Source organism: Melanostigma gelatinosum (assembly GCF_949748355.1).
Source record: "Melanostigma gelatinosum genome assembly, chromosome: 21".
NCBI classification, from domain to species: Eukaryota; Metazoa; Chordata; class Actinopteri; order Perciformes; family Zoarcidae; genus Melanostigma; species Melanostigma gelatinosum.
In genome coordinates, this window is record NC_136654.1 from 6,495,937 (window position 1) to 6,520,653 (window position 24,717).

The 24,717-nt window shown below is 42.9% G+C and overlaps 6 protein-coding genes and 1 pseudogene across 11 annotated transcripts; 5 read left to right on the forward strand and 2 right to left on the reverse strand.

Moving 5' to 3' along the window:
* gnptg (N-acetylglucosamine-1-phosphate transferase subunit gamma) lies at positions 1–2,354 on the forward strand. 2 transcript variants are annotated; one of them, XM_079293618.1, is made up of 11 exons: positions 1–112; positions 241–295; positions 371–438; positions 600–654; positions 817–900; positions 1,025–1,118; positions 1,376–1,490; positions 1,589–1,671; positions 1,848–1,970; positions 2,053–2,134; positions 2,216–2,354. In XM_079293618.1, exons 1-11 carry the CDS (start codon positions 67–69, stop codon positions 2,320–2,322), a joined length of 912 nt encoding a protein of 303 aa, XP_079149744.1. In that variant the 5' UTR covers positions 1–66; the 3' UTR covers positions 2,323–2,354. The 2 variants fall into 2 exon arrangements, with proteins under 2 accessions (XP_079149744.1, XP_079149745.1); XM_079293619.1 differs by having other exon boundaries at positions 2,068–2,134.
* chlsn (cholesin) lies at positions 2,025–11,536 on the reverse strand. Its single transcript, XM_079293628.1, has 6 exons — positions 11,475–11,536; positions 11,035–11,174; positions 10,869–10,940; positions 4,699–4,880; positions 3,858–3,939; positions 2,025–3,392 (listed from the first exon to the last, which is right to left on the reverse strand). Exons 2-6 carry the CDS (start codon positions 11,158–11,160, stop codon positions 3,213–3,215), a joined length of 642 nt encoding a protein of 213 aa, XP_079149754.1. The 5' UTR covers positions 11,161–11,174; positions 11,475–11,536; the 3' UTR covers positions 2,025–3,212.
* Positions 9,343–10,369, forward strand: LOC306795369 (G-protein coupled estrogen receptor 1-like; annotated as a pseudogene). Its single transcript has one exon. The product of its transcript is annotated as a G-protein coupled estrogen receptor 1-like (transcript).
* A 717-nt stretch (positions 11,537–12,253) lies between the features above and the next one.
* Positions 12,254–13,586, forward strand: uqcc4 (ubiquinol-cytochrome c reductase complex assembly factor 4). Its single transcript, XM_079293635.1, has 2 exons — positions 12,254–12,453; positions 13,184–13,586. The coding sequence occupies exons 1-2, from the start codon at positions 12,362–12,364 to the stop codon at positions 13,512–13,514; spliced, it is 423 nt and encodes a 140-aa protein (XP_079149761.1). The 5' UTR covers positions 12,254–12,361; the 3' UTR covers positions 13,515–13,586.
* A 139-nt stretch (positions 13,587–13,725) lies between these two features.
* On the reverse strand, positions 13,726–15,751 carry h3f3d (H3 histone, family 3D). Its single transcript, XM_079293632.1, has 4 exons — positions 15,686–15,751; positions 14,772–14,914; positions 14,430–14,583; positions 13,726–14,332 (listed from the first exon to the last, which is right to left on the reverse strand). The coding sequence occupies exons 2-4, from the start codon at positions 14,897–14,899 to the stop codon at positions 14,204–14,206; spliced, it is 411 nt and encodes a 136-aa protein (XP_079149758.1). The 5' UTR covers positions 14,900–14,914; positions 15,686–15,751; the 3' UTR covers positions 13,726–14,203.
* Positions 15,752–16,780: 1,029 nt separating this feature from the next.
* Positions 16,781–18,687, forward strand: cUnh8orf33 (chromosome Un C8orf33 homolog). Of its 3 annotated transcripts, none has more exons than XM_079293625.1 (6): positions 16,781–16,861; positions 16,950–17,026; positions 17,308–17,741; positions 17,826–17,916; positions 18,094–18,240; positions 18,355–18,687. In XM_079293625.1, the coding sequence occupies exons 3-6, from the start codon at positions 17,514–17,516 to the stop codon at positions 18,561–18,563; spliced, it is 675 nt and encodes a 224-aa protein (XP_079149751.1). In that variant the 5' UTR covers positions 16,781–16,861; positions 16,950–17,026; positions 17,308–17,513; the 3' UTR covers positions 18,564–18,687. The 3 variants fall into 3 exon arrangements, with proteins under 3 accessions (XP_079149751.1, XP_079149753.1, XP_079149752.1); XM_079293627.1 differs by having other exon boundaries at positions 18,388–18,687; XM_079293626.1 differs by lacking the exon at positions 16,781–16,861 and having other exon boundaries at positions 16,883–17,026.
* A 1,080-nt stretch (positions 18,688–19,767) lies between these two features.
* anks3 (ankyrin repeat and sterile alpha motif domain containing 3) lies at positions 19,768–24,715 on the forward strand. Of its 2 annotated transcripts, none has more exons than XM_079293593.1 (15): positions 19,768–19,946; positions 20,080–20,278; positions 20,578–20,699; positions 20,777–20,858; positions 20,963–21,080; positions 21,175–21,324; positions 21,430–21,555; positions 21,701–21,816; positions 21,912–22,076; positions 22,192–22,316; positions 22,398–22,539; positions 22,638–22,902; positions 22,977–23,048; positions 23,134–23,225; positions 23,319–24,715. In XM_079293593.1, the coding sequence occupies exons 1-14, from the start codon at positions 19,780–19,782 to the stop codon at positions 23,214–23,216; spliced, it is 1,932 nt and encodes a 643-aa protein (XP_079149719.1). In that variant the 5' UTR covers positions 19,768–19,779; the 3' UTR covers positions 23,217–23,225; positions 23,319–24,715. The 2 variants fall into 2 exon arrangements, with proteins under 2 accessions (XP_079149719.1, XP_079149718.1); XM_079293592.1 differs by having other exon boundaries at positions 23,322–24,715.
* Positions 24,716–24,717: the final 2 nt, after the last annotated feature.

The window sequence follows — 24,717 nt, forward strand, 5'->3', positions numbered from 1 at the left end:
CCTGACGAACGAGGAAATGTAGCTAGAAACAACCGATAGCACGTTTTAGTCCCTCAAAAGACAACGATGCATCATTTATTAAGACTGTTCTTGATCTGTGTGTCTCTTCTCAGTAAGTGCTGATACTTTGCTGAGTGTATTGTGTGTTAATGTCAGTAATACCGAAACATATGCGCCACATTACATTGTGGTGGTGCTGTTTGTTAATTGATTTAAGTCTCTCGACTTTTTTTAATTCAGTAAATCATGGATTCGCTGGTAAAATGAAGATAGTCGAGGAGCCAAACACATTTGGGTAAGTTTAGTAAAAGATTTGTCAGTGTGCACCTTGTTGACATTCGCCCCTTCCTGACTGATCTTCTGTGTTTAGGTTGAACAATCCTTTTCTGGCTCAGGGAAGCAGACTACAGCCTAAAGTGACCCGTTCTCCAGTGTCTGGTAAAATAGTGTAACATAATTTTAAAGCCTACCTTTCATTTAATCCTGTGTTGTAAATGTTTTCAAGGTAAATGGTCAACCAGAGGATGTTGACAACGTTATCAAGATGTTTTCTGTGGATCAACTCAGTCACTCATCATATCATCAATTTCTTCCTCAAGGCCCTGCACATTTTCATCGGCTTGCTGGGAAGTGCTTCAGTCTCACGGAGTCAACGTAAGTATTTTATATCGCATGTCATGCTCACATGTGATCCCCATCTCCACTGGCTCTCTGCAAGGACCCTGTTTTGGATGCTGATTGTCTTTTACATGCATGCTACATTAATACGTCTGGAAACACATTAATGGGTATTTGTGTGTCTGGGTTATTTTGCAGGTATAAATATGAATTATGTCCATTTCACAACATCACCCAACATGAACAGTCATTTAGATGGAATGCCTACAGTGGGATACTGGGGTAAGATGTGGCTCCTTTACATAATATTACCTACGATTACCCTTATTGCAAATATCAATATGTGAATGATTGGCAATAAGCTGTGGGTTTGTTGTAAGAGCAGCCTTTTGCGTGTTTCTAACAGGATCTGGCAGGAGTGGGAAATGGAAAACAACACTTTCACAGGCATGTGGATGAGAGACGGGGATACTTGTGGAACGAGAAACAGGGAAACAAAGGTTACACGGGTTTTAAATGTTAACTCTTTCCTCTTGAAGAGATAATTATGAAACCTTAAACAGCAAATAAATCAGTTAATATTCACCAACAAGTCTCACCCCAACATTGAATTTGAAACTTGGAACAATCATCCCAGAGCCATTGAACACAGACAACTTTTCAATCAATTCATCAACTCAAAAGCATTGTGACAATTAAATCAACAATATGAACTCCAGAAAATGAATGTAACTTGTTTCTTTTCATGTTTCTGTAGGTGATTTTTGTCTGCAGTGCAAGCAGCAAGCTTTCTCAAGTCTCAGAGCCCAGTACTTGTGTGTACTCGCTAACCTTTGAGACCCCACTTGTTTGCCACCCACATTCGCTTTTAGGTGAGACTTAAGAACTGTCTTACAGCACAAGTCAGTGGGGTGAGTCAGTGTTATTCAGGATTTCTTATCATTTGTATGACTTTTTTTTGTTTTTTAAGTGTACCCGACACTGAGTGAGACACTCCAAAAGGAATGGGATGAAGCTGAGCAGGCTCGCTATGAAGGTCTTATTACTGAGCAGGTAAAGATGAAATGTATAGGCATGCCTAGAGTTGTCTTCGTGGTGTAAACAGACATATAAACCGTTGTGCCATTTTCATGTCAAAGCTCAGCCCCTCTTGTTCGGCATTTTTCTTCCAGTTTTAGTAATTTCTCTTAATATTCTTACCACTAACACACATTATACGTTTGCTGCAGGGATACAATAATCTTTTGAAGGATATTTTTGAGGACGCTGGTCTCCTGAAGAGCCAAAAAGTGAAGAAGCCAGAAGTTACAGCTGATTCAGAAACACACAACTTGTTACATAAGTGTACAGAGGTGTGTACATTTATTTACCTTCCCAAATAGCCTACAAAATCACATATATTAAAATGTGTGACAGAAACTTTATTTTTTAAAGGATTTCCAAAAACAGAGAGAAGAGTTTGAGAGACTGCGCGCTCTCCTCACTCTACACAACATTCCCTTTGATTCAAAGCAAAGTAAGTGACTTCATCCAGACTGTGTTCACTTCATGTTTTATACAGAGTGTAATAAATAAACATTGTGCCATGTCATTGCAGATGAAGCTAAAGGAACAGTGGTTGCGACAGTTGAGGATCAACACCTACGGGGAGATAACGGTCTTCTTGATCCAAACCAAGTCAACTCTCCATTTAAAAGCACCTGAGTGGATTTATTTTGTTGAACAATGTGAGCGACACAGACACTCGCTGGACGATATAGAATAGCAACAGCATGACAAGTGACGCTGAGAATAATTTTACTCCTGGATTTGTCAGTCGTGTTTATGAATCAAATTCTGTCAACATATTGAGAAATAAAAACATTTTTAGGGGGAAAAAGTTGAATATATTGATGTCTCATCAGGTTTATAAACTTCACAAGACAGAACGGAGTCCCTAAAAACTGTTACAGGTGAAGATTTGTACTCTGTACTGTATTTGGTTGGTGCACTGAAAAGCTGTATGTCCTGCAGTGGGTAGGAGACACCATGACGTCCAACACTGTTTACACCTGGAGTGGATGAAGTTATTCTGATCAGTGACTTCACAGATTGTGGGCTTTGACACGCACAAACATGTTTTGACTTCACACATTCCTGAAACCTTTTACTGCAGCAGTCGCTCAGCTCTCTGTTGCGTCTGTGGGGGATTTGCATCTGTCCTCGTCAGTCCATAATGGAGAAACTGGACTCTGGAATTATTTACATTTGGAGGTGGAAAAAAAAAAAGTAGCTGTTGAACTTGTAATAAAAACAATGACGTGTAACATTTCATACTGTGTAAATATTATTCGGATGATTGATACTACCAGGCAACACACACGCACAAAGTAGGGAAAAAAAAGCAACCTAGACACATTGAAATAAAAACAATTAGCATTACTGGTAATTTAATCAAAACACATCTTTTCCCTACAGGGCCAGTCTGAAAGCCACATATCAAACATGTTTAATCCTATCTGGAGACCAGGGTGATCATTCAGTCCACTGATCAACAAAGATGTTTCAGTCTTTTTTTCTGGTGGGCTTCAGGTCATTTTTTGATGGTGGTGGGTTCAGGAGAGCAGCTGGATGACTTCTCTGGCTCTGTGCGCCCTCTGCTGGACATCTCTGTCCTCTGGTGCTTGTCCTGACTCCTCAACCAGGACTAAGGCCTTCTGGACGGTGGTGTCTTTGGAACCTCCACGCAGACCCTCCAGGTACTGGAGCAGTACGGAGAACTTCTCATCTGGAACCTGAGAGACAGCGAGTATTTTATATGATCATGTTGCTTGAATCCTGTTGTCTGTCTAAGTTTACTTTACATATTAAAGTGTATAAATAAATTGTAGTTATTGGTTATAAGTAAGTTAGTATATTGTTCTTCTAAAACAATGCAATGCTAAAAAGGTAGCACAAGAGTGTATCTTTAAATGTATTTTATGGGCGGTTCAAAACGATTACGGTCGTCAAATTTTTGTAGATCCAACTGTCCGTTCTACAAAAATGCTATATTCACATAATGCAAATTTAACCAAACAACGGCATTCTTAAAAACATGTCATTTTATGTTATGAAGTGAGAGTGGGTGTAACTCACAAACTAATTAACAGGAAGACATCGCTCTGAAGGTCAACACCTCCCTCTACTCTGAACCTCATCTGAGTAAAATACCCCATCATCATCGTCATCATCATCATCACCACACTGGTTCATTTTACCTGCACGAAGTCAAACATGTGCTGCAGTAACCACGTCTGCCTGGTCTTCTGGAACTTCCACTCTGTACGGTTTTCAGCCCAGCTGCAACAACAGAACCATTGAGTTGAATTACGAGAAACGGTGTTGATTTTTGATACCAGTTTGTTGTCCGTGTTATTATACTTGGTTGCTTTATAGCATTCACTGTATTTTTTTTGCTACAATATACTTAAGCTTCAGGACCCTGACCTTGAAGAGGTACTCTGAGATCTAGTGTTGCACTTTTTGTAACACAAGAGACCGATTAGAAGAGAACAGTGAAGGCAGTAGAGGCCGAGAGTTTTAGTCACTAATATGAGTAAATCTCAAAACCAGCAGATCATACACTTCCCATGATGCAACTTTGCATCTTTCCTGCCTGTGCGATAAACAGCTATCTTTCAAAGTCAATGCCCCATGTTTGGGCTTTGTTATAATGGGGTTTTTATGGGGGAGAAGCAACAGCTCTCCACATTGTCAACATAAGTAACCATGTGTTTTGGGGGCTGTACTGAATTGCATTACATCAGTTAGGTTTTCCTGATTACGTGTATGTTTTTCTGTGAAATGTTACTCAGGATATAAGTCAGCCGTAGACAACAGGTTTAAAATGTTTTGTGAACCTTTTGTGGTGTTCTGGATTCATATCATGACTGAAAAGTAAAATGTAAATATGTGAATTGTTTTTAAGCAAACAACTCTTTGCTCCCTGGTTAAGTGGATAGTGGACAGACAATATAGTTTCTTATATAACAAGTGATGACATCAGAGGCAGAAGGCCAACATGTGGATGCACCTGTCCTGACTAAGAGCGTCTCTTACCAGGTGAGGTAATCTAAGGCCTGCTGAGGTGCAATGGGTCCAGATGCTTCAGCTTTCTCTAAGGTCTCTCCTTCAGTCTTAAGCTTCTTCTTCTCTTCCTTTTTAAGGATCTTCTTCATCTTCCTCTCCAGAACCCGCTTTTCCTCAGGGCTCAAGTCCTCCTCGCCCTCCAGCTCGTGTGTCTGTCAAACCAAAGCAAACCAAAGGCTCATGGGAGTGATTACTGACATTAACAGACCCTCTACCTTGCGTAAAACCATTATCAAACATCCTTAAACAACCGGCGCGACCGACTGATGGAATGATAAGAATGTTCGAATAATAATTCCACTTTTGTGTTCTGATCAGACATTTCCTGCCATTTTTCAGTATTTGTTTTCTGGGTCAATGCAGAGGTAATGCTAGATGCCTCAAATATTTTCGATCTCTTTCACTTCTACATTAAAATGTAAAATAAATGTGACCTGTTTTTGTGCAACAGTGTAAAGACACGTGGAAGCTGAAGCACCTTTTTGAGCTTGAATCACTTCCTGTTGCGCTGCAGTTCAGAGGGATGGTGTTTCCTGTGTCTGCAGGTCAGCATCACACGTTCATACTGTGTAAAGTTCACTGCGGTGTGCCGCATCTGTTCAGCTTTGCATTTGAAGCGCTCACTCTTATCCACAGCACACATTTGCACTGTTTAAAAACAACCACCACCGTTGCCTAATCATACGGAGGAGCCAAAGAAAAAAAAAAGTTTTTCTTTTTTACTTCATAACAGGGTGAAATGAATTATTATTTAAACCTACTGGAAAGAGAAATAAAGAATCAAATTTGAGCCGTTTTGCTTCAGTAGCCACACTAATCGCAGCGCAACTTAAAGACTGCGGTTAACTCTCACGGGAAGTTATACAAGGGATAGAGTATGCTCCGATTAAACAGACCTCAGTGCACAGTGATGAAGAAAAAAAGAGGGAGGGGAGGAAAAGATTTGATCACATGGCCACGAAGTCATTCTGAAAGTATGCTGGCGGGGTATTGCCCACAGAAATATTAAAAAGTCCTTCACAGCGAGCGCCCGTGTCCATGCAACGAGCATCATTTTCAGAGCTTTGAGTCAATCAGCAGCGTCGGGCTGGTGGATACAACACAGGACAGGAGTGGGTGACGGAAGCAAAAATGGTAAGTGGAAACATGTGTTCTCACAGAGCGGGCTCCTCACAGGGGAGCAGACAAACACTGGGCATGTGGTCGTAGAAAGATTCAAAAAAGAAAACAGTTCTACGAGATCTAATCAGCACTACATGTGGGTTTGTGTTTTTGGAGATCTATAATAATGACTTCCACTTAAGCTAAAATTTGGTCTCAACCGAGTTAAATTTAGGAAGGAAATGCACTAGATTGTGTAAGAGTATGTTCCTGTGGAAAACCCACAGGCTGAGCAACCGTAAACACTGTCTAAAAGGTATTTTTAAAAGACTGCTGATTAGAGTTTGATACTCAAATGTGATGCTGCAGAGAACAGGATGTCATCAGCGGGTGTTTTCTCTTTTCATTTTCAGTCTAATCTCAGCGTGGACGTGGTCCTCAACACCACCTCCATCTCTGACACAATTGCAGCCAATGACATTACCTCCAGGGCAAACTATGTCTACAGTTTCTTGGCGGGGTTGGGCTTCATGGCAGGCTGCTTCCTGCTCTACAGCTTCATCCAGACCTACAGGGCCCAAAGGCGGCTGGCTTGGCTCGACTGCCTGCTCTGGGTCTTTTGTGTCCTCCAGCTGCTGCTTCTGCTCCTCTCTCTCCACCCAATGCAACATGGACAGTTCTTACAATCACTGTTGCAATAATGTGCAGCCTGTTGGTCTTAGTGCTCATGGCTTATGTCCTAACCCTGGATCCGCCATCCCACGTGCTGCTGAGGAAGCCTCGGGTCTGTGCGGCTCTGGTGATCCTGACTTCTATCTTGATTTCTCTCCTGCTGGCTGGGCTCCGCGGACCTAGGGGTGATCTGCAGGAAAAACGCGAGTGTTTCATGGATACGGTCCTTGCTGGTGTGTCGTATGCAGCCGCTAGGTTGTGCCTGGCTCTTTTGATTCCCTACATTCTCCAACTGGGTCTTGTGATAGGTGGCTGCGTCCGGCAGTGGAAATCTAAAGGACGTTTCCTCTCCGGTTCCGAGGAGGGTCCCGTGTTCCTGACAGTCACTTTGGTCGTGTTTTTCTGCCAGCTCTTCTACAGCGTGGCGCTGGTGAGAGGAGCACAACTAACACAGCCAGAGAAGTGGCTGAGGGAGAACGCGTTTCTGAGCGTGGCCGAGTTTGTGCTGTTCTCCGGGAGCAGTGCCAGCCTCCTGCTCGTGCTGTTCATGCACAGGCCGTGTCGAGAGAGTCTCCACGGGGCGTGTAGGCAGCTGAGGGACTGCTGTCGGAGCCCGGGGCGCTCACAACCAAACAGAAACATCATAGCGCCCCACATCGAGATCACAGACACTCTGCAGGACATAGAGTCGTAGAGACTCTCTCTCATATGAGAGCAGAACTCTTCTGATGCACTGAAATTAAGACTTTTGAAACCTGATGCTTTAGAGATATTCTGAATCCAATTATTTTAATTCTTTTTTTTTACTTAAGTGACAATTTAAAGGTTTTTAAATGCATGCATTCTCCTTTTTAGTGTCTCCAGCGTCTGAGAGTTTGCAAAACTGTTTTTAAAATTTACTTTTTTTCCCCAGAAAATTGTTTTTTGCTGTACATCTGCAGAATAATGCAACATGGACAGTTCTTACAATCACTGTTGCAATAATAACTATATATAGTTCCTATACATTAACTATGATTGAGACCATTAAACAACGACTTACTGTTTGTAGTCGGTGCACTTTTTTCCCTCCCGAACCTGCTCTTAGTCAAACCTCTTTTCTCGCAAAACAGACTCCGTTTTCATAAACACGATTTGCACAAAAGCCCATTGAGACAAATCCCCGAATGACACGTAGGAAACATTTAGTCAAGGAAAATAAAAGTCACTCACAAGCTTAGTGTCAATATTTTGTCACGTCGTCATTTCTAGAGCTGTTAAAAACACCAAAACAAGGAAAGACAAGTGATACTCTGAACTTTCCAACCTCTTTCAAGAAGTCGATGGGCACCAGTTCTAGGAATAAGTGACCTGCATGGATCACATTGGTGCCAACACATGGTGGTACGAAGCCAGGGACCAGTAGGAAAATGCACACTGGAATTTCAGACTTCAACACCGTGTAAAATCATAGTAACAACACTTAAAGTCAAAGATGAAAATATGCTACTCCTTATAGGAAAGTCACAAAATCATCAAATGCAAAACGTGAAGCATTACAGTATTAACATCTTCTACAGTCTCAAACAGCTTCCTGCACACCACAACAACAAGCAACGGTGCAGCTAAACGCAACTTCTGGTTTTATGGAGTCTAAAGAAAAGAAATGGTGAAGTGAGACTGTCATCCATCTTGTTTTGTGTAAATAAACTGGTAGTCTGCGTTTGCTTAAAGTCCCCTGGCTCCCATATTTACATATTTTAACATTCTACAATCATAGTCGCATTCACACTTCAGTGTTGACAAGTTGGCTCTGTGTGCCATCTTGACATAATTTATGCAATAAAATTAGGCCACATAAAAATATATAGGGGACATTCATTGTGACAACGTAAAGTATTGCGAATAAACCGAGAAGCTGTGATGAAAAAATTGTTTTCATGTTTGGCTGAAAATATACGATGCGCGTGTGTGTGCGTCGGCCTGCCTGCATCGTTTCCTCTCGCTGTGTGTGGTGGGTGGCACCAAAACGCTTCTCTTGGCTTAATGTGACACCTGCTTTCAAAGTCACAGGGAGGATTAGAAAGACGCAATGCAGGGCAAGGAAACTCAGGTACGTTTTTATATGAAATCACAAAATAACTTACGTCAAAGCTACCTGACTTTTATCGTTCTCAATCTAAAGTATCTGTATCTGTTAATAAACCATTAACATGATCAACAGTTCGTCTGAAGCAACTGTAGCATAACAAGTATTCTGACTTTTTGAAGACTTTCTGGGCATTTCATGTCTGTGATAGTAGAGAGAAAACAAGGGGAGAGAGAGAGAATGGGACAATCATGCAACAAAAGTCCCCGCTCAGACTGGAACCAGGGACACTGCAGTTTATGGTGGCCGTCTTTAAACCCTAGAATACCAGCCGGCACCACTATTGCGATTGTCTATCAAAACAAAAAAATAAATAAATAAAATGTATTTTCACTTTGAAGCATTCTCCCTGAAATCATTTTTAGAAATGCTGCACTTCTTTAAAACAGAAACAGCTAAACTATAAGACAAATTTTCATTAATCCCAAATTGCCCACAATGATCATTAACTCATATACAGTATATTCAGTGTTGTCATTTATTGACAATATAAACAGATGTTTTTTGTCTCCTAAAAGTCTATCGAGTCAAACTTAATCCAACTCCTGCGCCGCTGAAAACACGCTCGACTTACTGCACTTCTCCTCTCTGTCTAGTTGAAAGAGTGGTCATCACTACACATCCAGGAAGACGACACCACAGTCTGGAGTGGGGCTGAAGCCTTGCAAAAGGGCCACTACTAACACCTGATCAAGTGTAATACGGACACAGCCATGTGCGTGGACCCCATAGCCTTCACTGATCACACAAAGGCCGTCGTCTCTGATTCCCTGCAGGCAGCGTCAGAGAGCGGGCAGCTGTATATTGTCAGCCTGTTCCTCTCTAGCTTCTACATCATATTACTGTTCCCTGTCGGCTTGTTAGGGAACATCCTCATCTTGGTGGTCAACCTGAACCCCAGCAGCCACTTGACGGCCCCAGACCTCTACTTTGTGAACCTGGCCGTGGCCGACCTCGCCCTTGTGGGCGACTCTCTGATCGAGGTGTTCAACCTGAAGCAGGGCTACTACGACAAGCCCGGCCTCTGCACCTTCATGAACCTCTTACAGCAGGTCAACATGTACAGCAGTGTCTTCTTCTTGACCTGGATGAGCTTCGACCGGTTTGTGGCCCTGACCGGCTTCACGGGGCGCAGCATGCCGCACGCACGCCTCAGCTGCTGCCTTATCTGGGTGTCCTCGTCTTTGCTCACCGTGCTTCCTTTTGCTATAGCTCAAAGGCAGCACATCGGAGAACTCCACTTCTGCTTCGCGAACGTCACCCAGATTCAGTGGCTGGAGGTGATAGTGGGCTTCTTGCTGCCTTTCTGCATTTTGGGTCTGTGCTACTGGAGGATAGCGCGGGTGCTCCAGAGGAGTCAGAGGGGCCAGGATGGCCAACAGCAGAACCCTCGCAGACAGAAAGCCCTGCGGATGATCTCAGCAGCCGTGTTAGTCTTCTTCCTCTGCTGGCTTCCAGAGAATGTGTTTATAAGTTTTCACCTCCTAAGAGGTGAGGCAAACCGTGGCACACTGTGGCAGGACTACCCCCTGACAGGTCACGCTGTCAGGCTGGCGGCCTTCTCCAACAGCTGCCTGAACCCGCTCATCTACAGCTTCCTTGGGGAAACTTTTCAGGAAAAACTGAGGAGCAGATGGGCCAAGCAACACAGATCAGCCTTGGAAAAATCTATCTATGTACCAGCTGCGAGCACATGTGGCCAAGCAAAATGCGACAGACCAAGCCAGCCCACAAATGTAAGCTCCGCGATCCGTCCACAAACTGTTCTACTCCCCTCAAATAAATACCAACTGCATACTGTAGGTCACACAGACAATATATGACATTGTGTCTGTGCAGTCAGTGTAAAGACGTCATTAATGGACAACGTAAAAACAAGGACTTCAGCTGTTGTGGAAACGCTTGTGTTGAATCAGTCATTTAAGATTTATGCACAACATTTATTGGGAATTTTGACATTGTTTTGGAGAGTTTCTTCTACTTGAATCCATATAGACTTCCGCTTTTTAAGACTTTTCTGATGCCACCTGGAATGTAACATCAGACCATTTTGTCCCCCATGTAAATTATTTTAGTAATATAAACTATAGCTGCACTAAATTGTATTTTTTCAGCACCTTAACCCTTGCTTTGCGGACTGTGTTATTACCAGCACATGATATGATTTTTCTGTATGAAGCGACACCAATCAGCAGTCAGAGTTCACCAGAGTACTCAGAGAAACAGCGAACACACTTACCTCAGTTTGCTTCTTCTTCTGTTTTCTATCACTGGTTGTAATTTTCACATCAGGAATTTGTACTGGAGCCTCCTGCATTCAATAAACAATCATTCTTTACTATTTTAAGCAAGTTCATTTTGTGTCATCTGAAACAGGAACAGGTCCGATGGACTGTGTTTCTCACCTCAACTTCCATATTTTTCTTTTTCTTTTTTACTTTGGTCTCCATCGTTTCTTCCACATCAACCGTGACATCTGAACTCAATTTCTTCCTTTTTGCCAGATTTGTCAATGATTTGTCTTTGGCCATGATTTAATGTTTTCCTACAAACAAAAACATGAGCATGTAACTAAAGAGCAGGAACAAATGGACAGACAGTACCTCGTAGTGAGGCTTTTGCATTATTAATTTGCTGAGAGAAATATTTTAGGACACTAAAACAGAGAAATAGAACTACAACTGAATGTGAATACGAAACACATGTAAACAGTTTTTCACAGCCAAAACACACGTCAGCTGGTTACTTTTCGACGGCCACCACATAAAACGCTAAATCCGCTCAAACTTAATCATGGACCAAACATGTATTGAATTGCATGACTATTAAACACATGTATACTTACTTTAACTGCGAAGAAAGCGTGTAGAAATCTGAACAGCACAGATCAAGCACGTGAACTCAACCAGGAAGTGATGTTGCATAGGTGACTCGTGATTGGACAGATATCGCTCTTTGTTTTGTGATTGGTTGACAGAGATGTGACGAAGGGACTGACTTCAGTAGCCCTCAGAATCTGTGGTTACTATAAATAAATATTTAGAAAAAAACAAGAATTGCAAGTGGTTCGGAAATATATTTATGCAGAAAAAGGCAATAATATTTCAGCATTAAAACAAAAAGAAGAAAAGAGTGAATTTAATGCTGAGTTGTTACAGTGTGAAAACATAAAGCAGCTGATATTTAGGACTGAAATTACAATAAAAAAGGTTAATAACGTTTTCAATGTGCCTCTCAAGCCAAAAAATGATATGAAATTGAGTTTAAAGGTTAAATATTGACTTTAGTAACAGCATTTGGGGAAAAAAAACTATTTCACTTACAAGGTAATCTACATGTCCATGACAACTCTATCTACTGCTTAAGAACGTGTAATATACGTAAATCATGGACCCTAAAGTAAAATTATGCCAAACGATATAGATGATATTGTTATTCGCAAAACATCAGATATAGACTATTCTAACAAAAAAAGGTTTAATCTTCACATGTTAATAATAACAGTATAAAATAGTAGTAATAACAATAATTTTTGATGAAACAGATAAATAATGTGGAGTGATTTTAGAAATCGGGGTGGAACGGTCCTGACCAGGGTTCAACAGCGGCACCGGAACCATTTCAAGGTTGCACCACGATGAGTTATTTGACCTCAACAAGGTGCGTTTTGTAAGAAAACCCTCAGTTTATTTTAGATAACGTCGCGTGTCCTACGATGACCAGTTGTCCGAGATGTCGACAACAACAGGACGAGTTTTCGCCGGTCTGATGCGAGCTTCTTTCAGTCGAGGGATATTTGTTAAAAACGCTCCACCGACTGCTGGGTGAGTCTATAGAAACCACGTTGACTCTGGAGTAGCGGTGCGGTTCAATGACAAGGTGTAAACGGTTCCGTCTAATTCTGTGACCTACCGATAATATGTAATGTAAGCTATGTTGTCAATGCTAACATTTTTAGGTATGGTCACAAACGTGTAATACCTGTAAAGTAGTATACGAGCAAAAATGGAGCTTCCGTAGTATCTAGAGTCACGAGTTTTGCTCGCTATTAACCAAATATGCTCAATGCACAAATAAGGTCACAAATGATAATCAGTTCCGTCTTTAACCTGATCGACATTTGAACACACCATGAAAACGTTATAATTTCCCCGATACCGTTTACTGTAGAGACTCTGAACGCACCATGTGACTCAACGTAACCTCTAGAATCACCGGCAAATCCTGCAGGTTTAACACTGACTACAAGGCGTTAATGATTCAGATCATATCAAATAATAGTGGTGCCCTCCATAGGATACATTTTTTAATTCACCGTTAATGGAGCAGTATGTAAATTGGTGTACAAAATTATAAACTAGTAGATACTGACAGATACCAGATTGAGGCTTCTAGGCCAGTTTCAAATATTCAAAGTACTGGGCAGAAAAACTGCACTTATTAACAATACATAGTGTACATAGTTAATTTAAGTGCTTTATATGAATAGAGTAGGGTTGTTGCATAACAATACACTTGATTAACAGTCGTTACTGATGTACTTTTCTTTGTTAGCAGAGTGAACAGCGTGCGTCACCTGGCTCGGAGCTCTCAGACGTACGCAAAGTCCAAAGATAGTGACGAAGAGGTGAACAATGAGCCCCTCAAGTTCTCCACCAGTAAAGCCAGTCACCGAACCTGGAAAGTGGACCGCTCCATGGGGAGCCAGTTTCAGCGGCCCTGGTGGAAAGTCCTCCCCGTCAGCCTGTCTCTAATAGGCTTTCTACTGTGGTGTGCACTGAGAGGCCAGACGGACATTGATGTAATGCTGGAGAAGCAGCTGTATGAACGTTTACCCGGCTTGCTTTCTGATGAAGAAGAGGAGGAAGAAGCTCATGATAAATAAAGTTAACCAATAGACTTCAGATGTATATATTTCAAGTTATATTTATTGTGAAGTGTTATTTCATTGCTAGGACAACACTGAAGGTGTAGCAGTGAAGCCGTCCAGTGCAAAAGGAACTTTTCCATTTCCAAATTCAGACCACACATTGCCGTCGTCCAAATTTCTGTTGATTTGGTTGGAACATATGGATTAAAAATGTAAAGCCAATGAATTGAGTTTCACCTTGTTTTTAAAGCAAAGCATTTTAGTAACAATTACATTTGAACTACAACATTGCATCAACAAGCCCCAACTTAATTTATGTGAACATGTAAATTTTGCCCCACAAATCTCCTTGTCCAAATGTATGCATTTAGACATCAATGAAGTCACTAATTTGAGGTAGCGGAAAGTTTATTTACAGCACAACAAGAAATCCTACGACATGCACACAGGATTAAATGGTACAGAGTCTAAAATAGATTTGCAAACCTGAGAAAGGCAGTGGGATATTTAGTTTTTCCAGATATGAAGCGCTACAGTAAATAGGACAGTCAAGGAGAAAATAAAGTACAAAAAGAAAAACATGCCTGAAACTACACATAACAAATTAGGAGGTACACATGCTGGTAATAGTTCCAAGATTTACAAAAAACAAACCCCAGTCACACACCCACCCCCCACTAAAAAGATAAAATCCAAGCAATCATTTATGCACGCTCCCCTCGAATTCGCCTGGCCAGCTGAATGTCCTTGGGCATGATTGTGACTCTCTTTGCGTGAATAGCGCACAGGTTGGTGTCCTCAAACAGACCAACCAAGTATGCCTCACTGGCTTCCTACATGGAGAAGAAACAAAGTTATTTCTTAAAACTAGGACTGTAGCCTCACAAAAAAAAAAAAAAAGTTGTGAAACAACAATGAATGACATCTCACCTGCAGAGCACCAATAGCTGCACTCTGGAAACGCAGGTCGGTCTTGAAATCTTGAGCGATTTCCCTCACAAGGCGCTGGAAAGGCAGCTTCCTGATGAGCAGCTCGGTAGACTTCTGATAACGACGGATCTCACGCAGAGCAACGGTACCCGGCCTACAACAACAAGGGATGTGATGCTTTAGGACCCCAAACCACAACAGTGTTCATTGTTGCATTTCAGATAGTTGAATTGTTATTGGTTGCCTCAGTCCTAGTTACAGCACCAGCCGACTGTAATCACAATGGCTGTACTACAACACTACTAACACAAACATCAGCATGTATGAACATGTGTAACATACCTGTATCTGTGGGGCTTCTTCACACCACCAGTGGATGGCGCGCTTTTCCTTGCAGCCTTGGTGGCCAGCTGCTTCCTAGGCGCCTTTCCGCCAGTGGATTTACGAGCGGTCTGCTTGGTACGAGCCATATTTCACCTGCAGGTCTGGAAACACAACAAAAGATCAGACTAACAACGAATTAAACTACAAAAAGTGTTGTCCTCGATATTTAAAATCATTACAGGGCCGAGCCACTTGCCCTATCCACTGCAGCAACGTCATCGTTGACACTCTTAGAATGACCTACATCCTCGAATAGAATATAACTTTACCTACAACAATTCCTGTCTTATTTTCAGTAGTAACCCTACTAACTCTAGCGAGTGTATTGTAAACTGAAACACGTTTGCCAGGGGACGCGTCTTGATGTGCAGATAGTGTAACCTCTATCGACACACCGATGATTTAAATTAAACAAAACAAGCCCGTCTACAGCGGTGCCACCATTAAGTCACAGTGCACATACACGTTTCTTTGCCGTCGTTAGCAGAATTAAAAGCTAGCTTCAACGGTTGCAAAATGGCGCCAGCTAGCTACCGATACCGGTAAGGCTTAAGAACATCAATATTTGAGACAACATCTAAACCAATTTGACCCACCATTCGAGTGAACTAAACCGTAGTGGTACGCTGAATTGTAATAACACGGGTTTCTTGATAAGTCAAGTTTGTACTTAGCATCACAAATATAGCAAACATTAGCCGACTGGCAATGGCGCGCGCCGTTTTGTTGTCAAGAGACTGTCGATAACCGCTAGTCCAGAGCAGTGTTTTAACGTTTCTAACGACCTGGAAATTAAACTACAGCATATAGTTGATGGAAATAAACACATAATGTAGAAAAACACAACAAAAAAGCTAACACGCTCACGTTACCTTTAGTGTTTCTGTTTCAGTTTGACAGTGTAACCACTTTGCACGTCGGTCTCCAATACTGAGCGGAGGGCGCGTGAGATGGTATTTATAGTCTGAGAGGAGCGGCACTTGAAGTCCCGCCCCCGAACCAACACGATTTGTCCAAACTCAAATCCCTGACGGAATGTGATTAGTGGAGGGAATAAGGACGAACACTGCCTCTGATTTTAAGTAGAACGATGCACGCATACTGAAGTGCCTTATTTGGGGGGTATCGACATGTTTTTGCATTCATTCATCAACCGGAAACTGCTTCTTCTTAATCCGCACAGATTTGAAATAGGTTTTTTGTTCTACACCTTTAGGATTGATCAATCTCATAAAAGTGTAGCGCTCACCGAGCTTCCTTTCTTAAAAGGGAACAATGATGCCATGTGAAAAACAACGGATATGAATCCTGTGTAGAAATGAGTAAGCTTCAATAGTGGATTGGGAAAAGCGTGGACAGGCAGGTGATAATACACACATCTGTTGAGGATGCACTTGCACACCCTCTGTTTCTAGCACAAGCCAGCTGTTTTGAGTCTATAAAACTACATTTGGCTATAATCTGAAAATAAAACAAAGAGCATAACAAAAAGAAGAAATTAAATAAAAGCATGTGTGAAAACCTGAGCTAGTACTGAGCGACATGAACTAATGAACTAAGTCATCTTTATCATCATACATTGTTACAGCCTGTTTATGATTGCAAACTACTCTAGTTTACTGTTGTCAGCTTTTTATTGCTTAAACCTGTTTTTGTTTTATACTTTAACTTCTTCTTATATTCTCTTGTACCTTAATTTAGTTTTTTATTTTGTTTTTTCAGGCTGTACAAATTAAATAGCTAATAATTAAGCCATATTTTCACATTTATTTGGAAGTTAATCCGTTGTTTCCTTTATCCCTATATTCACTCATTATCCATGCCTTTATTTTTCATCTACGAACACATCAAGTCAGTCTGTGTGTATGTATCTGTTAGTTTATAGTGATTAAAATATTGTTTTTGTCAATCCACTCACTCATATAACTGGGTCACAAAAATACCATCAAGCGGAACGACAATCGTTGGGGATATTTCACCAGACGGACTTATTCTCAGGTGACACCGATGGTAAGTTTTCCTGAACGCAACAACGCTGAACAGAAAATGTAAGTATTTCACAAATATTGGCTTAAAACGTGAGCCTGCACCGCCAAGCAAGTCTGTATTCCTGAAGCGTCGATCTAAATATTTCAGTCTAACCGATGCCTTTCAACGGAAAACCTGCAACGCTGGACGCGATAGCATGGCAGAGGAAAAGCTGCTGTTTATAGGTATATCAAAGATTACTCAACACAAGCTAAATGCATTCCCTACGAGCCTTGCTGTATGCACGTGTGGTCTATTGTATGAAAAAAATGTGTATTTTAGTCTTAAATATATTTGATTTAACTGAAATGACCTCGATCAGTTGTGGGTTTAAAATGTTTCAATGACGTTGAATTATGTCATACATTTGTGTGTGTCTGTTACAATTAAAGTCAAAATACGATTTGAGGTTATTAAAATGCCCTAAGAAGTATGTTATTGATATGTTTGAGTGTATGTTCAACAGATATTGAACCAAACTCAAGCTCAGGTCCTGTCGACGACAGAGCTGAGAAGCCCCTCGACACTTTTAGATTGAATTGACTCCCTGACAACGCTCCAGCACTTCAAGAGAAACCATCTCCATCAGTCAAACCAGGAGTGAGCCAAATATCCTCTACAGGACAGGGCGCTGCTTTTGCCTTCAACTTTCAATTTCCTCCTGTGGAAAACATGGAGACGACAGAGAGCCCAGACATTTCCTCTCCAAGCAGCCAACACGGTGTCCAAGAGGAAAAGCCTTCCCCACTGCAGGAGGTTAACTCGCCACCTGAGCCGTCAGCACAATCAAAAGCAAAGAAGAAGAAGAAATCTGGAAAGAAAAACCTCTCTGACAGCGCGGCGGCACAGCAGACGGCAAGTCCAGCTGAGGGGAGTCAAGGCGGCGAAGACGCAGAGCCGGTCAGTAGGAAATCATTTTCTTTAAAAGTAATCATAGCAGGTTCAAGTTGATTTGATGTCTGAATGTGACCGTGTGTGTTTCAGAGTGCAGAGGAGCAGCTGAATAGACAGCTGGACTGGTGCATGGAGCAGCTGGAATTGGGAATGGGGTCCCAGAAGAGTACACCAAAACAGAGTATGACGTTTACCTTCACACAAAATATGTTTGGAGTATTATTACTCAGACCATGTGCTGAGGTACACATGTGAAGCCTAGTGCAAACACTTTGTAGTATTACAAAGGGTGATAAATGTGTTTGTATAGCGTATCTACATACAGCACACATGTTAATACCATATTCTTTCCGTGCAGAAGAGGAAGCCTCTCGTGGCCTGAAGACTCTACGGAGCTCGAAAGCGCCTCTGGCCAAGAAGAGGCAGGTGATGAGAGCCATGACCGGAGATTACAGGAAAAAAATGGACGAGGAGAAGAGCAAGCAGTACAAACTCATTCAGAGTGGTGAGTGGATCGTAGCAGTCGAGTGATCTGACCAGTAAAAAATAATTAACTGTGAAAGAATTTTTAAGTTAGGTTGAAATGCTGTTGAATGAAAGATTTCTCCAATCTCAACAGAAATTGCTTCAGCTCAGGTCAAAGTTGTTTCAGATTCTCCAAAGAAGTCATTTTTCCACCGGAGAGCTGAGGTCAAAAAGCAGACACCATCCACAGAGGAGAACTTGGATGCTGCCCAGGATACAGACCTGAAAGCACAGACGCAGGAGCAGACGTCAGCTTTTGTCTTTACTTCATCAAAGGAGGAGTTCCACTTCAATTTTCTCTAATTTGCACCCAGGAGACACCATACATAACATATGGACTGTGACTGTGGGCTGCATTGGAGATAATGGGAGAAAAACAACTGCTGAGTGCATGTACCGAATATCTAAATAAAGGATTTTGGTTTTATAAAAAGTTTCTTTGTAATTATTGCTTTTATACATGTCAAACCTCTGAAGTGGCAGTCTGAATATGAACATTTATATTCATAACATCGTCTCCAAATAAATTTATTAGTTGAGAAAATGTTTGGTAAACAGTCACTTAATCATAGCATTACATATTAGTTAGCTTGTGACAACCCAAATACAGCTGTCTACTTGTAACCAATCTTCAGTTTGGACTGAGTTTATTGCGTATCCCTGATCTGCTGAATCATCAGATATTTTTAGGGATCCCTTGAGGGGTTTAACCTCCGGTTGGGAGCCAGTACCCAAGACTCGAACACTCGGGACAATCAGATTATTTGGCACGAATAAACAATATCTTTCCTAAAGATCAATTCAAAGAGTTTAATATTAAACAAGTCAGTGATCACTATATATTAGTGCATGCCTTGTTGAAACTTTTTAGCAAAAACGTCAGCGTTTAAACAGGAAACGGTGGGGGGTGAGTCAACACGAGCACAATTGAGCGTGACACACAAAACAAAAAAGTGTCAGCCGCTGAGAAAACTAACGGTACCTGTTGACTGTAAGTGTTTAACTCTAGATATTCGCACATATCGTAACACATTGGTTCGTTCAGTCTCATGTGAATTGGTTTTCTCTGTAGTTTATTAGGGAGGTGTGTAGTAGTTCACACCGGGGGCTAACATTGAGCTAGCTAACGTTAAAGAGCAAAGCTGGAAGCTCCAGCTAGTAAAAGGCTGTAAGTAGAGAGCAGCTCTGAGGACGAACATGTCTCATTTAAAGAGGGAGAACTAAAGGAGACACTTGGTAAGACACAAGGGAAAGATGAAATGTGTTACCGTTACATGATGAAACATTGAACTAACGTTCAGTATGGAGGGACTAAATAAGTTCCTGCTTTTATTAAAATAAAGGTGAAAATCAAGTTGAAATGTGGGGCATAAAATAGTGATTTGAAAAAAATGATGTTCATCTCAACATATGGGTTGTTTGCATATTAATCACAAATTAAACCTCTTATCTTCAATCTTGGTGCTCATTCTCAGGGCCACCTCTGTTTTCAGGTGTGTGGAGGGACACGAGGTACAAAATGTCTGAGCTAAGCGACGACGCCAGTGAATCAGAGCAGCTGGGTGCCAGCCTCTCCCTGTGGCTCGGTGACTCCCTGGTGCGACTGGAGGAGCTGGACGTTCCCCTGGACCTCCACACCGCCTGCTCCATCGGCCAGTACGACGTGGTGGCAGAGTGCATCAAAAAGTGGGTGCCTAAGTAATATCACTATCACCAATGCCAAAGGGCTCACACCTGAACTCAATCCTTATACAGGCTCCGATCTCATCTACTGCTCCCCAAGCTGCTCTTCACAACAAAGATCTCGTGTCCTTTTCAGACGTGAGGTGGACCTGAATGGCAAGAACATCGGCGGATGGACCCCACTGATGTATGCATCTTACATCGGCCATGACAACATTGCAAATCTCCTGCTGGAGGCCGGTGTGAATGTAAATGCGACCACTGCCAAAGGATTAACCCCCTTGATGCTGGCAGCAAGCTGTGGGAATGAAAGCATCGCATACTTTCTGCTTCAGGTAACAGTAACAGTTCATGCCACGCAATGTTGGCGTGTTCAGAAAACGGCACATGTTGAGATAAGTTTTTATTCATGAATGCAAAATCACCACGCAGCATATTCACACTTCAGTGACAAAATGAAACCACGCAGAGTGATTTGAGGGTTTGGTGCTGATAAGCGTTGCATTCAAAAGTGTTTTTCAAAATTAAACCCAGAAGGCAAACAGTAAGCCAACAACAACACAAATGTTTGGCAGCTTATTCTCAAAACCCAGAATGTTCAATGAGGCTTCTTGTTTTTTTATCACCCCAAAAGCACGGCGCAGAGCTGGAGCTGAAGGACTCTCGAGGCTGGACCGCTCTGTTCCACTGCACGAGCACAGGCCACCAGCAGATGGTCCGGTTCCTGCTGGATAACAACGCCGACGCCAACGTCAAGTGAGTGTCTTCATTCATCCCAGAAGCACTGCAGAGTTTCAGCCACAGTTCGTCATTTCTTTTACTTTCATCCACAGGGAGCCGGGGTCTGGTTTCACCACCCTGATGGAGGCGGCTGCTTCTGGACATGAAATCATTGTTCAGTACCTGCTTGATCATGTGAGTGGGTCACATTGGCACACCACTGAGGATGGGTAATGATGACATACAACAAAGATAATGCCTTATGATCATGACACCGGCTTTGTTTTGATCATTTACAGAAAGTTAAAGTGGATGACCGTAACATCAAAGGAGAGACTGCCCGTACCCTAGCCATGCTATACGGCTACACCAAGATCATCAGCCTCATTGATTTACATTCTCCAAGGACCAAACCAGGTCCTCATTGCTTATTTTTTTACTAAATATGTTGTTAACTTATGTCTTTTATATTCTTATTGATTGTTTTTCTGTGTGTGTTCCAACCCGTCAGGACATTTTGAAGACCTGAGCTCCTCCGAGGACTCTGACAGCGCACCGCCGCGGACAAGGCCAAGTCGCAACCGAGCTAAAGGCGTTAGCATCCACGACGGGCCCCAGGCCATTGCCAAGTTCCGAGTAGGAGGCACCAGCAAGCTGTGTGGTACTGTCACATGAGATATCCTGTCTGCCCAACAACCTGTATCCTTACCAGTCACATGTTAAGAGTATCTAGTGCATAGAGTTAATACTACTTTTCTCCTCACAGAGCCTCCTGCAGCGCCGCCTAGCTCAATGCCGGTGAGTGATATCGGAGAACAGAGTGAGGGTATCCGCTACCGCGATGTGACCTCGCCCATAAACGAGCTGGACGGCCAGAGCAACAGCAGTAGAGGTGAGAGGCACACAATCACGAGTGCTCTGTGACATCGGCAGTGTGTCTTTGTGTCCCCGGGAGACACACCGCAATGTGATGTAAGTAACGTCCACTGGGTGTCTGCCAAAGCAATCCAATATTTTCACGATGCCCCCCCCCACAGATGACAGTCCGTTCTTCGAAAACGACATGCCCACCATGAGGAGCAGCAGCAGCAGTAGCGAAGGCGTGCCTCCTGCGACTGCCCTCAACTGGGAAGGCTCGGTGGAGAGTAACGAGGTGAACGCAAGAGCTCGGCAATTTCACTTTCGGAGTCTTGACACCAGAGTGTGTTTAGATCTCTATCTGTGACACGATGTTCCTCTCTCCACCAGGACTCGGACCAGTGCAAAAGGAGCAGCTCTCGCAGAGTAAACAAGGGCCACCACTCAAAAGGCAAGAGTCGCCACGGAAGCCACGATGCGTCTCACTCGAGCGGTACAGGGAACTGTGGGTTGCTCTCACATGGTGGTCTCCCACCCTCTTACGCTGGTCCAAAGGCATGTCTGCCGTTGCTTACTTTCTGATGTATTCATAATTCGACCCCGAATGGTGTGTGTTCATGGCCAATCTATTCTGGCCTGACTTGGGTCTAACATCTTCTTATTTCTGTAGGATCTGGCAGAGTTCTTGGAACAACTTGGCTTTTCCAAGTATCTCCCCGTTCTTGAAGAGCAAGACATTGACCTGCGGATATTTCTCACCTTGACTGAAAATGATCTCAAAGAAATAGGGATCACGTGAGAGACTCCCTAACCCCAGCGCATTACGAGCCTTTTGTTTGAACTCGTGAAATGCTGAAATCCATTCTCGCACTCCAGATTGTTTGGGCCCAAGCGAAAGATGACCTCGGCTATAGCGAGATGGCACAGCAACGCACGACCACCCAGCGACGCCCTGGAACAGGCTTACGCAGACCAGCTCGAAGCCGAGATGCAGGAGATGGCCATTCAGCTACACAAAGTAACAGCGATGCAAAAACGCTCGCCGTAACCACCGTACAAATGAGTCACATTTCTGAAAAATCTTCCCCCCGTTAAACAAACTTCCTCCTCGTCTAGCACTGCGAGGAGGCGGAGAGCCTTCAGAGCCAAGTGTCTCAGGAGAAGGAGCTGCGTACCGTGATGGAGGGATGTCTGATGGAGGACAAGATGGCGTGGAGGAGGGTCCACGTCGAGCTGGTGGAGAACCACCGCTTAGCTCAGGACTTGACCGCCACACTGGCGAAGTCCAGGGCCTGCAGCGCTGAACTGCTCTCCTGTTTCACTACGGATGGGAAAAGCAGCTCATGTACTGCCGTGGAAGATGAAACAAATGGTGTTAAAGGTGAGCCGAGGCGGCCTGTGCTGGATAACTCCTTTTTGTGATTAATAAATAAATAATTTTATTTTTCTTTGCAGCTGGAGAGGGCTTTACGCGCTCCAGTGTTGCGGAGTTACTAAAGAAGCTGGGTTCCCATGAAGAAGAACTGGGTAAGGCGGTGTAATGCTCAGTGATTTTGTGTCGTCAGTGGTGCTTTAATGCTAATCCTGTTGACTGCTTGTTTCACCATCACAGCGGGGATCCTAGAAACTGTGCTTCACAGTCTGAGGCGACTGAGTGCCCCCGAACAAGTGTCCGATAGCTGGGAACAGCCTTAACGTTTACAGGTGAGCACTTTTTATGAATTTCGAAAACAAGTGCTGAAAGAGTTCCAGCGCTGAAAAATCAAGAGAAAATAACTTTTCTGTCTTGTGTTCGAGGAGGCTTCTTGCCAATATTTGACGGAGGGTGATCTAACCACCCTGAACAATCTCACTGACACGAGAGAAGGCCAAAGACGAGGCCGGCCCTGCCGGACCAGAGAGGGACTGACCTGCTGCTCCTCACGGATTGGCCGACGGACCAGAGCTCGCCAGATGTGGACAAGGCCGAGGGCGGCGGCAGCTGCTGCAGTGAAATGACAAACGGGCAGGAAGGGGACCTGACCCTCACGCGCTTGTGCTGGTTGTATGCTGGACTCCAGTGGTTGGGTTGAGAGGAGAAGGGACTGATCCCGGATCAGAGGCTGTAATGCTGTGAAATGTTTCGAGAAAAACTGAACTCTCTTCCAACATGAAATGTGGTTTACATTGTGTTCGGGCCACAAGCCGAAGAGGTTGAAGAGGGAGTCAAAGTTAAGACTTTCTGCAGTTATATGAACTTTATTTGAGTGAAATCTTATTCGTATGCTGTTTGAAAATAATGTCCTGCTGAATGCATTTAAGGGAAGCGTGTGAACCTCGTCAGTTCATCATTTACAGCAATACATTATGTTACAACAGATGAGTCAGTGGTGCAATGAAGTGGTTCGTATTTCATTCAGATTTACTTCGGAAATGTGATCCGTCTTACTCTGAAATTCTCCCATATCTTTAAAATGCCAGATAGTCTGTTGTACTAAAACCGTGTTGCCTGGAAGTTGAGTGTGGACACTTTTTTCAACATAATCAGATGTTGGAGCAGCACATCCTGGTAAGAAAGACAACTGTTGCTATTTTTTTGCTTCATTTGCAAACGTGACCAAAACACAAATTTCATGACGGCTTGAAGAGAATATTTGCAAATGTATTGGAGGCCCATGTTAACAGAGTTAGGTGAAACGACAAAATGATCCAAACAATATTTAGAAAAAATATATAAATGAGTTTTTTTGGGAGAGATTCCATCAGTTGTATAAAGTTTTCAGAGTGAAAGTAACAGTGAAATGTAGTCACATGCATTTGGACAAATATGTGAGAGTGCTGAGAAAACTAGATTTTGTTGCTGCTCAGTTAACATCGTTGGTACGTACGGATGTTGGCCGAGTTCAGCTTCAGCAGCTGATGCAGATACACCAGCCTCCAGGTTTTTAAATGAACTCAAGACTCCGCCCGACTCAGACATCACTGCTCCCCCATGATCATCAGGACAACCGCAGATGTATTCGTGGGAAACTAATAGAGGATGATTACTGTACCAGTGAGGACAACAGACAGGAGTCCGTGTAGACTTGAGGCTAAAGATGTTGGCGGGTTGCCAGTTGGGATTTCTGGGCCCAAGAGAGTAAAGTGTGGTCGGGGGAAAATGAATAAGTAGTCGTTCTTTCCTCTCACTTAAGTATCCTCGAGCAAAACATTTTAT